The sequence below is a fragment of the Amblyomma mixtum genome, chromosome 3 (assembly GCF_055824585.1).
Source record: "Amblyomma mixtum isolate Tamu chromosome 3, ASM5582458v1, whole genome shotgun sequence".
Lineage (NCBI taxonomy): Eukaryota > Metazoa > Arthropoda > Arachnida > Ixodida > Ixodidae > Amblyomma > Amblyomma mixtum.
In genome coordinates, this window is record NC_143014.1 from 100,230,120 (window position 1) to 100,245,289 (window position 15,170).

Here is a 15,170-nt window from a genome sequence, read left to right on the forward strand (position 1 = left end):
AGCAAGATTTACTTCTTCAGTTATATGTGTGGTGTTTTAAGGCAGAAATTATTCCTCAATTAAATCATGTGATGACTAACCATATCTTATTTTTGTTATATACACGCTGTTTCAATGAAGACAGTCAAAAATTTGTAAAAGCAGGTGCCTCTTGGTTAAAGTGACATTTTCTTCAGCATAGTAATGCCACCAGTGCCAGATATCAGAAAACAGCTAAAATGTACACGGTGATTTTTTTTAACAGCTACAGATTTTTATTTTAAAGATCGTGCGAAATATGTTGCAGCGGTCTGTGCAAATGGATTATAGAGCAAAGGAAGGCATTATATACTTGATACAGATCAATAATGAGACAATAACTTAAACAAAATTAACTAATCATTTTATAAATTTAGATCTTAGGGGGCAAGTTTATACTTTGCAATTGAAGGCCATCGATATCAAAGGCGAGCCCTATTTTTCAATTTTCTTAATCAGCAATATGGTTCGAAATATCAAATATTAAAAATACATATTTGAAAGCTTATTGACTTGGCTTTCTAGCATTGCATATTTATAAAATCACGTCGTTTGCATTTCTGATGTATCAAATACAGACACCGTTTGTGTATTTAGTTAGTTCGCTTTATGGGGTTAAGGGGTTTAACGTCTCCCAAAGTGACTCAGGCTATGAGAGACGCCGTAGTGGAGGGCTCCAGGAATTTTGACCACCTGGGGTTCTTTAACGTGCACTGACATCACACAGTACACGGGCCTCTAGAATTTTGCCTCCATCGAAATGCGACCACCGCTGCCGGGATCGAACCTGCGTCTTTTGAGTCAGCAGCCGAGCACCATAACCACTGAGCCACCACGGTGGCGCGTTTGTGTATTTGATAATGCATAAGTAGTTAACTTCGGTGACGATTCCAGTGAAATGAAAATGAAAATTGGTTTTGAGGAAGGGAAATGGTGCAGTAACTGCCTCACATATCTCAGTGGACGCCTGAACCGCGCCGTAAGGGAAGGAAGGAAGGTAGGAGTGAAAGAAGAGAGAAAGAGGTGCCGTAGTGGAGGTCTCCGGAATAATTTCGACCACCTGGGAATCTTTAACGTGCACTGACATCGCACGGTACAGGGGCGCCTTTTGCATTCCACCTCCATCGAAACACGGCTGCCACAGTCAGGTTCGAGCCCAGGTACTTCGGCTCTGTAGCTGAGCTCCCTAACCACTCAGCCACTGCAGCGGGTAGCATTTTATAAATATGCAAAGCAGAAAATCCAGCTCAACGAGCTTTCAAATGTGTATTTTTGACATTCCATATTTCAAACCATATTGCCAATTAGGAAAATTTAGAAACTGGGCTCACACTTTCGATGACAACAGCCGTCAATTTCGCAATACAATCTTTGACCCTAGAATCTAAAACAAAAGAGAAAAGCCAGTTATAGGTAATAACTGTGTAATTATGGAGCTCTATCCTGTACATAAGGTATGCCTTGCTGTACAATTCACCTGCACAGACTGCACCAACATATCTATCGCAATTTTTAATAAAAATCTGTAAAAATTAAAAAAAAAAACAGCCAGTGTTACCTGGCAAGCTTGCTAACTAAAATAGTTAGGCAACTCTTTAACCACTACAATTAGGCACAACACTGTAATTGGAGATCTGTAGCTCATGGTTACAGCCATATAGCATATTTTGAGACTTTAAAATACAATTCTTGTTGGTGCTGCAGCATCAACTAAAATGGCATTTGTAATGTCAACGAATACGACTACGACTACTTGAAAAAAAAAAAAAAAAGAGGCTGACAAAGCAAAGGTAGCTGTCACAACTCACCATTGGCAAGGCTGTGGATGCACCAGGAGTACCAGCTAAAAAAACAATGGATAAAAAATGCTTCATGCTAAACAAGCTCATACTCGCATGACAATATGTTTCTATGATCATTACACAAAACAGCAGAAAGGTCACAGTGGTACTTTCAACTCCATAAAAGATAGTGGCTAACACATCTTATACTCTTAACTTTTAACCACAGCCACTACAGTAAAATGAATAGAAGCAGCAACCAAGAGTGAAGTACAGGCAGGTATTGTAATATAGGTAAACCCTTCCACAGAGAAGAAGAAAATGAAATGTGAGCCTCTTGCAGCATCACAACCGATGCTGGAACAGATTAGAAGGGACCTCCACAACTGCCTCCTCCAAGATTGGCCCATAAATCCACCGCTCCGTGACCACACCACACTATGCCCATGACTATGCTCTTGATGATGACACCATGATACACCAGCTGCATCATCACCACTTTGATGAAATCGTTCTCAGAGCTTGTGTTTTTTCACTGTGCATGCACCGTAAGGGTTGACGTGACATAACATGCCTGCACGTTCTGTCTCGCATCAGAATAGCACAGGATGTGCTCTTGGGCCACCTGTTTGAGTATCTGACTTTTAAGTTGTCACCGAGCTGCAGGTGGTGGCTCATACATGCCCATGCTATGCACTTGTGAGAGGTTCGGGGCATCGAAGCGCAGTGAACGACAGAAACATGTTGTCTGTTGCACTTAATCATCATCATAATCATCAGCCTGCCTGATTACGCCCACTGCAGGGCAAAGGCATCTCCCATATCTCTCCGATTAACCCTAACCTTACCCCCCCACCTTGCAAACTTCTTAATCTCAACCGCCTACTTAACTTTCTGCCAACCCCTGCTATGCTTGCCTTCTCTTGGAATTCACTCCGTTACCCTTAAGGACCACTGGTTATCTTGCCTTTGCATTACATGCCCTGCCCAAGCCCATTTCTTCCTCTTGATTTCGACTAGGATGTCATCAACTCGCATTTGTTCCCTCACCCACTATGCCCGCTTCCAGTCTCTTAATGTTACACCTATAATTTTTCTTTCCATAGCTCACTGCGTTGTCTTTTAACTTAAGCTGAACCCTTTTCGTTAGCCTCCACGTTTCTGCCCCGTAGGTGAGTACCGGTAAGATACAGCTGTTGTATACTTGTCTCTTGAGGGATATTGGTAAACTGCCATTCATGATCTGAGAGAACCTGCCATATGCGCTCCACCCCATTCTTATTATTCTAGTTGTTTCTGTCTCATGATCTGGATCTGTGGTCACTACCTGCCCCAAGTAAATGTATTTCCTTGCCACTTCCAGCACCTCGCTACCAACTGCGAACAGCTGTTCCCTTGTGAGACTGTTGAACATTAGTTTGGTTTTCTGCATGTTAATTTTTAGACTCACCATTCTGCTCTGCCTAACTCATTGGTCATGCTCTGCAGTTCATCTCCTGAGTGACTTAGCAAGGCAATGTCATCAGCGAATTGCAGATTACTTGGGAATTCTCCATTAACTCTTAATTTAGAATTATAATTAGATAGGCGACACCTGTACTTAATTTTTTTACTTTTTTCTAGCTTGCAAAAACTCTGTGTTCAGTGAAAGCAGTTTGTCATTAGAATGCAACTTTTAAAGCAACAGAAAAGCAGTACCTCATCCCTTAGATTGGTCTGCCATTACACTAAATTCTATAGGACACAGAGTGCTGGTCAGGAAATGCCATACTATTTCTGCTAACGCATTAGAACCACTTCAAAGTGGTCTACATTGCACTACAAGCCTTTGTCATTTAAAGTGTACAGCTCACACACTCCACTTTGTAGAAAGTATAGACTACTACAGATACTACTGCTTACATCATACATCACCTCAATGACAACTGTTTTACTGGATTTGTTTTTTCACACAGCAGCTCTAACTGACTAACTATGCTTCCTGAACCGTTTTTCAGACTCCACACAGTGCGCATGGTAAATTGGCGTGTTATTCATGCACTGACATCGCATGAGAATGGCATTTTACAGTGCAGGAATCATGCAGACTTAGTTCATGGTGCTCCCTGCACTTGCAAGAAAAACAGGCCTCATACAAGCACACCTAAGTCATTTTACATGAGGCCAGTAGTAGTGCTAGACTGCTCCAAATTATTTCAAACTGTAGAACGAATTAAATAAACCCAGTATTTCTCTATGACACAAGTACACTGCAGTGCAGGTGGTTAACAAAGCAAATCATAACAAGTAACAAAAATATAGCTAAAAATTTACCGTTTTGAAACTGTGCTCACCACAGACAGTCACTCAGTCTATCCCAAATATTTTTTCACAGCATTTAATGCACTGTCCCATCTCATGTGTCAAATGAATGAAATAACACTGGCAGATTGCAATCTATAGCAGGAACATTCAACAATTTGCCTCTAGAGTAAGGCTGCACAGCATATAAAATCGGCCCCCATGATTCTGTTCACAACACGGTATACCTGCATCAAAAGATTAACACCCCCAGCATATACTTACTGAATGTAATCTTGTGCATCCAGAGGCTTAGGCAAATCCCAGTAGGAATTCATAATTAAGAAATACACAGCAGCCGCTAATTCAAACTTTCAATATGCGGCGTCACATAGAGCTTTCAAAGTGTGTCAAGCATGAAAACCAAACGCAACGATAACAGTAACAAAATATAACATAACAACATGAGTAAATGCCATAAATTTTCAGTTTCATTTTTTCAGAAGGCTTGCAGCAAGAGTTTGAACCCTGTAGGTTTCAGGAATAAAGAGCCTGCAGTAAGTAAACAGCACGGTCCCCACAGGGACTCGTAGTTCTCCGAAAGTGCAGTGCACTTCTCCTTTCTGCTTACCTTCTGTACGACTGGTAAACAAGGGAGTATATAGCACCCCACGCACACAGTGGGTACAGTAAGTAGGACAGGTACCGCATGCCCTGCAGAAAGTCAGAAACATGCATCTCAGGCTACTCCTCTCTCCAAAAGTGCAGCTGTTACAAGAAAAAAGGTGCGGTAAAACAGGCTGCTGGGCTAGCTGGTTCATGTCTTATAAAGATAAAACTGTAAAAAATCGTAAAAAGATATACAGGAAGACAGGCTTTATGGTGAAACTGAACCACAACCTAGTAGTTTTGCTACACAGCGGGAAGGGTTTGACTTTTACCACTGAACTTCCGCAGCATCACTGCCCACAGTTTTTAGATTTAAATCTTAAATTCACAACGATTCAAGTGTCTGCTGATACCACTGGCCCATAGTTTGTAAGGACCCACTTTCTAATGGTTCAGCCTATTCCAGGATAATCAAGAGAGGAATAGCGAAGCATGTATTGGAGTGCGTCTTGCAAAGATCGTGTTTTCACAGGATACAAGAGCTTCAGGAGGCAGGCTATCCTGAACATGTGGTGGTGGCTGTGACAGAGCCCCTGCTGCAAAATATGATGGGATGACCCCGCAAACCAAGAAGCCATCCTGGTGGGAGGCTCATGACCAGATCCGTGCTTTCGCCTTACATTCATTAGATGGCACATACCCTGAAGAGGGTGGCCAACAAATATAGAGTCTGGATGGTATTCATCGCCCCCAGGAAATTGGCTAACACGTGTCTGAGAGTGGCTAGTGAAGTAACAACTCGAACAGCTGCTCCAAGAAGCACTCAAAGGCGTACGTCAGTTCTACCACCGGGGTTATACATACATGAAATTCCTCTAACATGTGGCAAGGCCAGACCGGTTGATGTGTCAACGATAAAGAAAGAGAACAAGAAGACTCCCTCAATAACAATCAGAATACAAATTTAAGAGCCCACTGCTGATCTTGTGAATTTAAGCCAAGATGTGAGCCAAGAGTCATAAAAATAAAAAGTACTAAGCAGGAGCTAGGACACTCATGCATGTGAACTACTAGAGAAGTTTTCATCAAAAAAAAAAAAAAGAACTTCGCTTGCATCCGTGACACCTTGATATCTTTTCAATAACAAAAGGCATTTACTCGGTACAATGAGATGGGGGCATTCCCAATGCAGAGATATAATGCTAGTCGGTTGTTTGTTTAAGTGCAATTCAGGTGTTTCTCCCAATGCTGCACTTTTGGTATACTGTGTGTAGAATGCTTTTTTTGTTGCTCACTGACAAAAATAGAGCTAGTTGGAGTACTGTGCCTACTATTCTGTCCATAGTCTGTTATATGTCTGTCTCTGATTTGAGCAGTAATTTTACCTTCATAAAACAAAACCCGCATAGTTAAAAACTAGGAGTGTGTGGCATACACAACTTACACATAGAGCCATTTGTTTTCGGGCAAAACCCAATCTTACTTAATTCTTGTACCCCGAATACATTTCCTGAAAATCAGGTTAAACTCAATTTCTCCCCAAAAATGCCCCTTCTAGAATACACACAAGGGCAAGGGAATGAGGGGTTCGTTAAGATATTAGTATATATGAAACAGCATAGAGAACGTACCTTTTCCTGAACAAAGCTGAAGACACCACAAGAAAATTACCGGATATTCTATGCTTATTCGAGAGGAGTGCTTCTTCAACTAATGATCTTAAACCTTTCTTAATGCTTCTTATTCATGACATGACTCAATTTGAGGACATGTTAAAAAACTAACTCTTAGAAGTGAAACACCAAAACATGGGTATATTACTGACCAGGCAATTATTCGGCATCATGAATCAACCCCTAAACATTTGACCAACACTGTTCCCACTTCGAGTTATTGATCAATTCGCTCTCGCCCTACCATAAGCTTGCCGTCCCGGTTAGCTCAATTGGTAGAGCGACTGCTCCGGTGAAGCTGTGGTCCCGGGTTCGAACCCCGGACCAGGACGAATTTTTCTTTAACTGCGAAGTTTCTCAGAAAGCTGTATAGCTTTCCTCTGTAGCCATATGGCTGTGCTTGGGTGGATGTCAATGAGTAATTACTCCCTTATTACAAATCTACTCCACCTTGGGGGATTCCCCTAAACATTTGACCAACTACCCAGAAAGTTGTCGTTATTTTGTTCCTGAGGTGCGCCGATACGATGCGTTGCTATCGGAGCCACTGTTTTTCTCTATTCTCTGTTGACACAAGTCCGCTTTCTAAGCCCTCTCCACTAATTGCCCCAGAAAATAAAAAATATTGCTAAACAATTATATGCTTGTCATTAACGCATCTATACAGTGCAGCCCTTGCAGATTTTTGCGATTTGTGATTTTGCTATTGCTTCTCAAGTTTTTTCAGCTATGCTAGTGGTGGCAGCCTTCATGCTGGGCAGCTTCAATTTCATGGACAAGGCCACAGGTCACAGTGACATTTCATGAGTGTCTCTGTGGTGCTAAGCAAAAAGCAAATGGTAAATTCTCGGAACTTATGGCTGGAAACAAACAAAGTGCAGGTAAGGTGCGTAAAAAAAAACTTGGGCGTCCCACACTGCTGAACACGAAGCCAGCTTGAGGCAGTTTTCTCATGTGCTGACACACGAGGACCGCATTAGTCTCTTTACGGCTTGGCGGCTGTAACGCTAAAGTGTTTTGACGACTGATGTTCGAGCGGTCGCAGGAGCTTGGCTGTCTGTGCAGCGTGCGTCGGCTTCGGAACGCCCAGAGGGTGATGCTGTGCATTGGCTAGACGCAAGCACAATCGTGCAGAGCAGTTGCAAAGGAAGTGACAATGCAAATGGCACAATTACTTGCACGAAGCCAGCATGGCTCCCTCTCTTTCAATCGCATGAGAGAAAGACGGACTATAACCCTCACCCTCTATACTCCATCTCACAAGCTGTTTGCAGCACTACGAAAGGTACAGCTCTCTCGTCCAATCAGGATGGCGCGCACTACATTAGTGTGTTCCTATGCGCCTGTGGTTCGATCCACCTGATGTCCAGGTGGCTTCTTTCTACCTATAGCAGGTGGCGCTTGATGTCTTTTTATTCTTTTTTGGTTTGTTTTTGGACAGGCGGACGCCCGTTCCAAAGGGACTAGCCCCACTTTTTTTTTTTTTGTCGCAACCTGTTCTCATCAGTTCCTCTGTTGTCACGTCGCAGTAAATTTCAGTAATCGTGTCATGTGCATATAAATTTATTTACTCCAGCGTGCCGAGGCAGCCGAGTGTCGATGGTGGCGAAATGCAAAACAAGCCCATGTGCTGCGCGAGAGGCAACGCACGTTAAACGGCCCGCGTTCAACACTCGGCCCGCGTTCAACGTCTCCGTTGTCCACTTGTAAAGCGTTCGCTCGCTCACCTGCGTGAGTTTTGCCGTCCTCTTGATGAGCGCATTTGTACTCCAACTGCCCCCGCACTCGACGCGAAGCGCTTCAAGAACATTTAAAGCCACCTGCTTCGCCTGCTTGGGGAAACAGCGCACTGTCGGTGTAGAGCACACAGGAGACACAACAGACTCGACCGACGCCATGTTGGAAAGTGGTGACGCATCACTACCTCGCAGCAGGCCTCCGCAGAGCTGTGTCCGTACGGGCTTTGTCTGGTAATTTCACCAGTGATTGAAACACTCCCTAGCATTTAAATATACCTGTCCAAACCATGTTTTAAGTTGCTATGCTTATTGTTTTGATTAATAGTCATACACTCCTCAAATATTCGAGGGACTATTTTCTGCGTTTCTGCAGCCCTGATTGAACGAGAGAGCTCTACCTTCCGTAGTGCCGCAAACATCTTGTGAGACGAAGTATAGGCTCTCGGAGCAAGCGCACTTGAGTGACTGGAGCGCCGCCACTCGGTCCCCGCAGCCATTCTGCACCCCTGGGCCATAGGCTCCAAATTTTTGACAAAGACTGTACTATCAGTTGAAGTTTCCAGCCCAAAGCATTCATGACCAGAGTGGGCATTCAGATGTACAGTGACACTGACTATAGAAGGAATTTTGCTTTGGCCCTCTAGCTTGTGTGAAGGAATCAGAACAGCTGTTGAAAAAAAAAAAAAGTTATGCAGTGTTCAACCACGGTTATACCCAAAGGTCGAGCGATAGCATTTTCGCAATTACCCAGGCCAAATTTGTAGGTCGCCATCATGTTGGGCATGCTCATTATTGTTGGACATCGATTTTGGTCTAAATCAGGCAAGGTCAAATTTCGAGGGTAGGTCTACTAATTTAGGCTGGGGAATCAGTGCGAAAGCACTGATTTGTGCTACGTAGAAGACGATGATGAGGGGGCAGTGCCACTGGACGGAGCAGATGAAAGTTGATGAGGACGACGCTCTGCAATGCATGGAGTGAGAGTGTGGTGCAGTTCGTGTTCGGCTGTGGCGATAGCCAAGTGGGCTCGCACAGCACCCGTGACCACTGTGCACCTGTGCGCCATCGCGAGTTCGACTCCCAGTCATGCACTGATTTCTTTTTCTGCCTCTTTTTTCTATCTAGGCACATTTTGACCTTGTCTAGGCTGAAGGTCACTTTCAGACAGCGGGACAGGTCACATGGTGTTGAGCGAGGTAGGTGCATTAAGTAGAGCTATCGCTCTAAAAGACACATGTGACCACACAAAGGGCATAAGTGCATTGGCTAGGACACTGCAGTTTAACTTTTCAGCACAGTTGTCATGTGACAGCGTTCTAGGGCTTAACCCAGATGACGGTGGTGATGATAATGCAGCATTTGAAAAAGCATACAGCCCCTTCTTTCAAGTAGGTGAGTTCATTTGCACTTGGAAGGCAGAAGAGCACAACAAATGAGAAAGATAATGAGTGGTAAGAAACAAGTGCTTCCAAAGTTGTTAGTCTGTGACCATATCAGTTTCCCTTGTTTGTTCCACTCTTAGCACTCTTTTCCCATCCCAGACACTACACACTGCCCACTTCTTTTCTTGAATGTTGCAAAATGACAAGCTTCAATGAAATATGCAGACTAAATATAACACGCATGTCTTGAAAGTGAGCACACCTGAGAGTCCAGCTCCTGGGTCTTTGTTTCTTCAGCATTTATAGAGCCAAACTGCATGAAAATAAATAAAAAAGCCAGTAAGTAACACCAACAGTAATTGAACCAAATGCAACTCCCAAAACTATGCTATAGTAATAATTAATACTGAAGATGTTAAAAAATTTGTTCTTTTCTTATTCCCTGTCCTAAAAAACTATGGAACTGTGGCCCTCCCTCCTCCAGAGAGAGAGAGTGTGTGTGCGTGTGTGTGTGTGTGCGCGTGTGTGTGTGTGCACGCGCACGTGTACGTACGTACGTAGGTATGCAAGCATGTATGTACACATGTACATACAGTACATACAGACATACAGCTGAACAAGCACGGCAAAAACCTCTGTACTTTTCCCCCTTTTCCAGGGGGCAGAAGCGACGACAGCTGCATTACCCCCCCCAAGTGCTCCACCTCAGGCTGACTGGATCACATGACTACATAACATGGTACTATGATCACAGGCAGAAGCAGAAGCACATTTTCAATTCTTGAAAGTGACCACTTCATAGCCCACATGTCCCTTATGCAGTGATGTGAGTGGCCAAGAACATTTTGCAGCAGGCTTTGTGGCAAACGAAAATTCCATCAGGAGCAGCTTCCTTGTGTTCTGTAGCAGGAGCCCAATACTCATAAATAATGCACAACCGCGAATATGCAGTACGCTACAGCTACCTTCCGCTAAGGTTTAAAAAACGACAACACGCTGCACGAAGACTTCAATGATGCATGTTTGCAGGCATTCACGTTGCCCACGTATGCACATTCTTTTTAATTCGCCTTGTTTAAAGTTGTTTAAAAATGATAAAAAGTGACACTTGTTGCCTAATTTAGACGAGAAATGTTCTGGGCAAAAGTTGAAGAGCATACTGAGAAATGCCCACTTAACTTAGTTATCTTCTTGCAAGAAATTTAGTGCAGTTTCTTTTTCTTTAGCCCTAAAATGAAGCCTGCAAGATTTTAAATCTGTTTTTTGATGGCTAGCACCCTCAAACGTGCTCCGATTAAGAGAATTCAATTATAGAAAATTGCAATGAATGAACAGGCCAGCAGTCACAGAGATTGTTCCAGGATGAGCGCTGGTAATTTGCTTCATTAGAATTATGAAGCTGCAGCAGAGAGCGCCGTGAAAAGGCATAGCACAGATAAATGTTAATGCTTCTATCACGGTGGTGCCTCTTGCGACGAAGTGTCTTGTTGCGCATGCACTGTCCTTGCCTATAGGACCACCGCCAATTTTCCTGCCCATGTTCGCATCGTCGCCGTGCGCATTCTGCCTGCTTCGCTGCTTCCTCTTCAAGAGTTTGTGACTAGGGGGCTCAGTCCAAATTATTTCCTCACACTGTAATTATAATTCAAGCTCATTTGACGGAACACGTCTCAAAACAATACACGCTCGTGAACACGCATGCAAAATGTGGTCACTGCATGCCAATCCGGGCAAAATGACACACCATCATTGGAACTGGTTCAATTTAGTTCGAACTCTGATTTAATAAAAACGAGCTCTCTGCCCTGGGAGCAACGTGGTTCTACTGCACAAACTAACTGGAAGCTTGTATGTTGATGGTGTTGTTACAGCAAGCATGAGGCAGGGCCATGAAATGGAGCCGTAAGCTGCACCTCATACGAAAGCTAACTCAGAGTAATACATTGACTCAATCGGATGTGTGACAGTGTGCGAAAGCCAGATAATTCTAGCAGAGCCAATATTTACCACTACTTAGCTTAAGAGCCCTGTTTTTTTGCATGTGCATGTGCCATGTTCACTTTGGACAATGCTGATGGCACCGTATAGGCAGACTTGCAAAATGCGCACATACTGCATACTAACTGCCAGTAGGCGGTAAAAGGCTAGAAATAGAAACAGGGAGGATTTCGTCAGTTATCTTTCTGATTACATGTTGAGAGAAGGAACCAGAGCCACGTGAGTCATTCAGTGGTTATGGGGTAGCCTTCGCCACCTTGCTTTCCCCATGGCTCTTGGTTGCTAGAACAGCACTTTGGTGCAGCATTGGTGCAATTTCATCAAAAACACCTGTTTGCAGCGTCATGTAACAAGTTTTATGCATGACGCAGGTTGGCGCAATTGGTGCAGCGTCTTCAGACCTGCTTATGGCTCAAGGCCACTGCATTTACAACAGGTAAATAAACGTGCTTTTGCTAGCACACTGCTCACGATAAAAATAAAGAGTACTGGGTCTAAATGGTATAAACCCAACGTGAATACAGGCGCAGAACCTACTGACCTGTACCTCGTACATGCTGACCATTTTTATGCGCTACCAACCCCTTTCTGTGTGAAGCAATGCAACAAATGCTGACAAACTATCGAATTCCTCAAATTTTAAAACTATTTTACTTACAAAGCTACATAGAAGCTTTTCTGCAGCAAACAAAAACAAACCATCGGAAACGAACCTTAATCCGAGGTCTCCAGCTTGACCAGTGCACAGTGATCTTGAAAGCCTTGGTCACTTTCCAGACCTGTAACAAAAAATGACAGCAAAAGTAGGAGATTGCACAGCAGCTGCATATGTATGCAAGAACTGTGTACATGCCTCATTTCACATAGTGGAAATGCAACAAATTGTCAGGCTATAGTATCAAGAGCAAACAATATTGTTTTTTGCTGGGTCTAAACAAATCCCCTTCAAGCAAAACACCAGAGAACTCCATAAAACCACCTTGAACAGCAGAGGTACTGAGTTATGAGAAAAAACAATGCAAGATGAAAATCATGCACTAAATGTAGGTGCTACTTTCCTGTCCTAATGTGTAAACTGCAAGCAGGAAATATGCATCAAAAACAGTTTAACGACACCAAAAGTCAAGAATGTTATAATCATGAATATAGCATGTATAATAGATGGAGCTTAACGTTTCAAAAATGGCTTACGCTGCTATGGCTAAAGTTAGACTGGAAATATGACTATAAAGCTATTTCAAATAAGCCAGAGGTATCCACAAGCTAAAACAGCTATCTTCAATGATAACATTCTTTAGTGGCATACAACTCATCATGTTCCATAATATATTCAAACGAGTAGTTGGTGCTTGACACATTTCCGTCAAGATTATTCCCGACCAGATGCCCTTTTTGTCAAACCCTTGGTTTTATTTCACGTCCCCATCTACATATTTTGCTCCAGAACTGCCAATGAAGGCTCCTCCCCCTTAAGCTTTCTAATGACAACTGCAGTCAACTAAACTGTAGTCAGAGTTGGAAAAAGCATGCAACACATACCTCAATGATTGCTCCAACGGCGCTTGTGGCAAGCACAATGCGGCTCGTGTCTTCATCGAGAAGGTAGAAGAAAATGATAACTTGGCTAAAACCTCGCCACAACACAGCCTTTACAGAGAGGCCTTCAAATGTTTTGCGACCACGCCAAAAGTTGACATCATTTTTGAATGCCAAGAAATCAAACAGCAACTGCAAGCAACAAATCATTGGGATGGTTATAAGGAGATAACATCATTAAGTGTGGTAGTAACAGGAAAAGGACTACCACTCCAACAAGTTGAAAACCTTCTTTACACAGAATTCAAGACATTGGAAGTCAAAGGTCACAGTCAAAAGAATGTGAGCAATATTGCACTACATTTGATACTACGTTTAAGGCTACAGAAGAATTAGACAACTTCATACTTTTGCAGCAGCGCAACACAACGATGACAAGAGCGAGAAGTGACACAAAGACGGCACTGAACTTACAACTATGTTTTATTGGAAAAACACGCATCAATTTCTACATTTTAAAAAATCTACGCACACGTGCATCGCCTGTCAATGCATCATATCCAGAAGTGCCTATCATGGATAAAATCACCACAGATCACGTGTGTGTACACAAAGGCATTATCTATTATGCAGTATGCTCAATTCCTTGGCTGATATCGTTGCAGATGATGCACTGACACACCCTTTTTCCTTCCTAATAATGTGAAATGCCTCGGCCAGTTCCCTTGTGCGCCTGTCTGTATGCTGATACAGCACCTCTGTGTCTACAAAAAATGGACTGCATTCACAGGTGAAGCAGTGCTTGGCTAGATTAGTTTCCATTTTCTCTAATGAGTTAGCATGCTCCATTAGCCTCACATTAATACATGTATCGATGATGACAACACAAACCACATAATAAACCACAATGGTGAGCCTTGGTAAAGAATTATTAACACACTTGCAAAGGAATGTTCCAACAACAAGTTAACTGTCAAAAACAGCTGAAAAAAAAACAACAAAAAAACAAATAGCAGTCGCTGCAGAAGAGAGCGAAAAAAGGACGAAAAAAAAAGCCATACCAATGCAGTTTTCACGTAGGATAAGGTGAGCTTGTTTTATGCCCTCACTCTTTAGCTCACTTCATGCATAGTGCCATTATGCTCCATCTGCAATTATTCTCTCACTGCAAGGTCATTTGATTCAATGTTAAGCAACATATCTGGACACGCATAGCATGCTCACACATCTCTTTTGGGGGCACTTCTGATAAGATGAACAAATTTTCAGGTCCCTACAAGCTCGTCTGAAAGGGAGTCTACTGTATGTCAGCAAAACAGCTCCTATATTTCATGTTAAAATGTTTGCGCAGTGCAGCCAAATTTACAGACCCTGTCAGTTGACGATAGAAGTGTACTGCCAGCAAATGTCATTCGTGGCATGCTAATCCATGCCTGTGTAGTATGCTCACATGCACAGGAAGTAGACAACGCAGTAGACATGAAGTGCTCTTGATTGCCTTTGCATCAAAGAAGACTGTCATGATGGCTGTGACCAAATGTGACATTAATTTGGTTTTAATAGTGCAAGATGAGCCACGGCTAATGTGTTTGGTCTGCATAAGAAGGGGGTCAAAGACCACATTTTTTCAAGCCTTTCACCATAGAGAAAGCAGAGCAACACGCCAGTGAAAGCTTGTACCTACTGGAAAACCAGTGGGTACCTGGTGGCATTGGAGACTGAACCCCAGACCTCCCAGATGAAGTGGATGTTCAAACCACAAAGCCACAGTTGCTGCCTACACGAACAAACATGCTTGTCTCATCATGATGATAACCAAATGATTCACAGTAGGTCTTGAATACAGTGGGGAATCCATCACTTCCATGAATTACCAAATTTTTGACCAAGACAAGATGCAGAGATCTTCAATATTCATATACACATTTGGTTTTGGTTCTATGAAGTTCAACGTCGCAAAGAAACTCAGGCTATGAGGGATGCTGTAGTAGAAGGCTCTGGGTAATTTCAACCACCTGGGGTTCAGCAGCCAAGCACCGTAACCACCAAGCCACAGCGGCGACTCTCATTGATATTACACATACCATACCCAGCAATTCTGGACAAAAGCATTTTTCAAAGGGAAAGAGGCTATGAATGCAATTTATTCATATA

General features: G+C 43.0%; 1 protein-coding gene across 2 annotated transcripts in view; it reads right to left on the minus strand.

The window, feature by feature from the left end:
- The window catches only part of LOC149351149 (lipid scramblase CLPTM1L), a 43,435-nt gene that overhangs the window by 10,750 nt on the left and 17,515 nt on the right, over positions 1-15,170 (minus strand). For both annotated transcript variants that reach the window (XM_089580428.1, XM_089580429.1), the window contains 5 exons: positions 13,020-13,208; positions 12,194-12,259; positions 9,745-9,795; positions 4,711-4,793; positions 1,827-1,861 (listed from right to left, as the gene is read on the minus strand). In XM_089580428.1, coding sequence (XP_089436554.1) covers positions 1,827-1,861; positions 4,711-4,793; positions 9,745-9,795; positions 12,194-12,259; positions 13,020-13,208 — 424 coding nt within the window. The remainder of the gene's footprint in view (positions 1-1,826; positions 1,862-4,710; positions 4,794-9,744; positions 9,796-12,193; positions 12,260-13,019; positions 13,209-15,170) is intronic.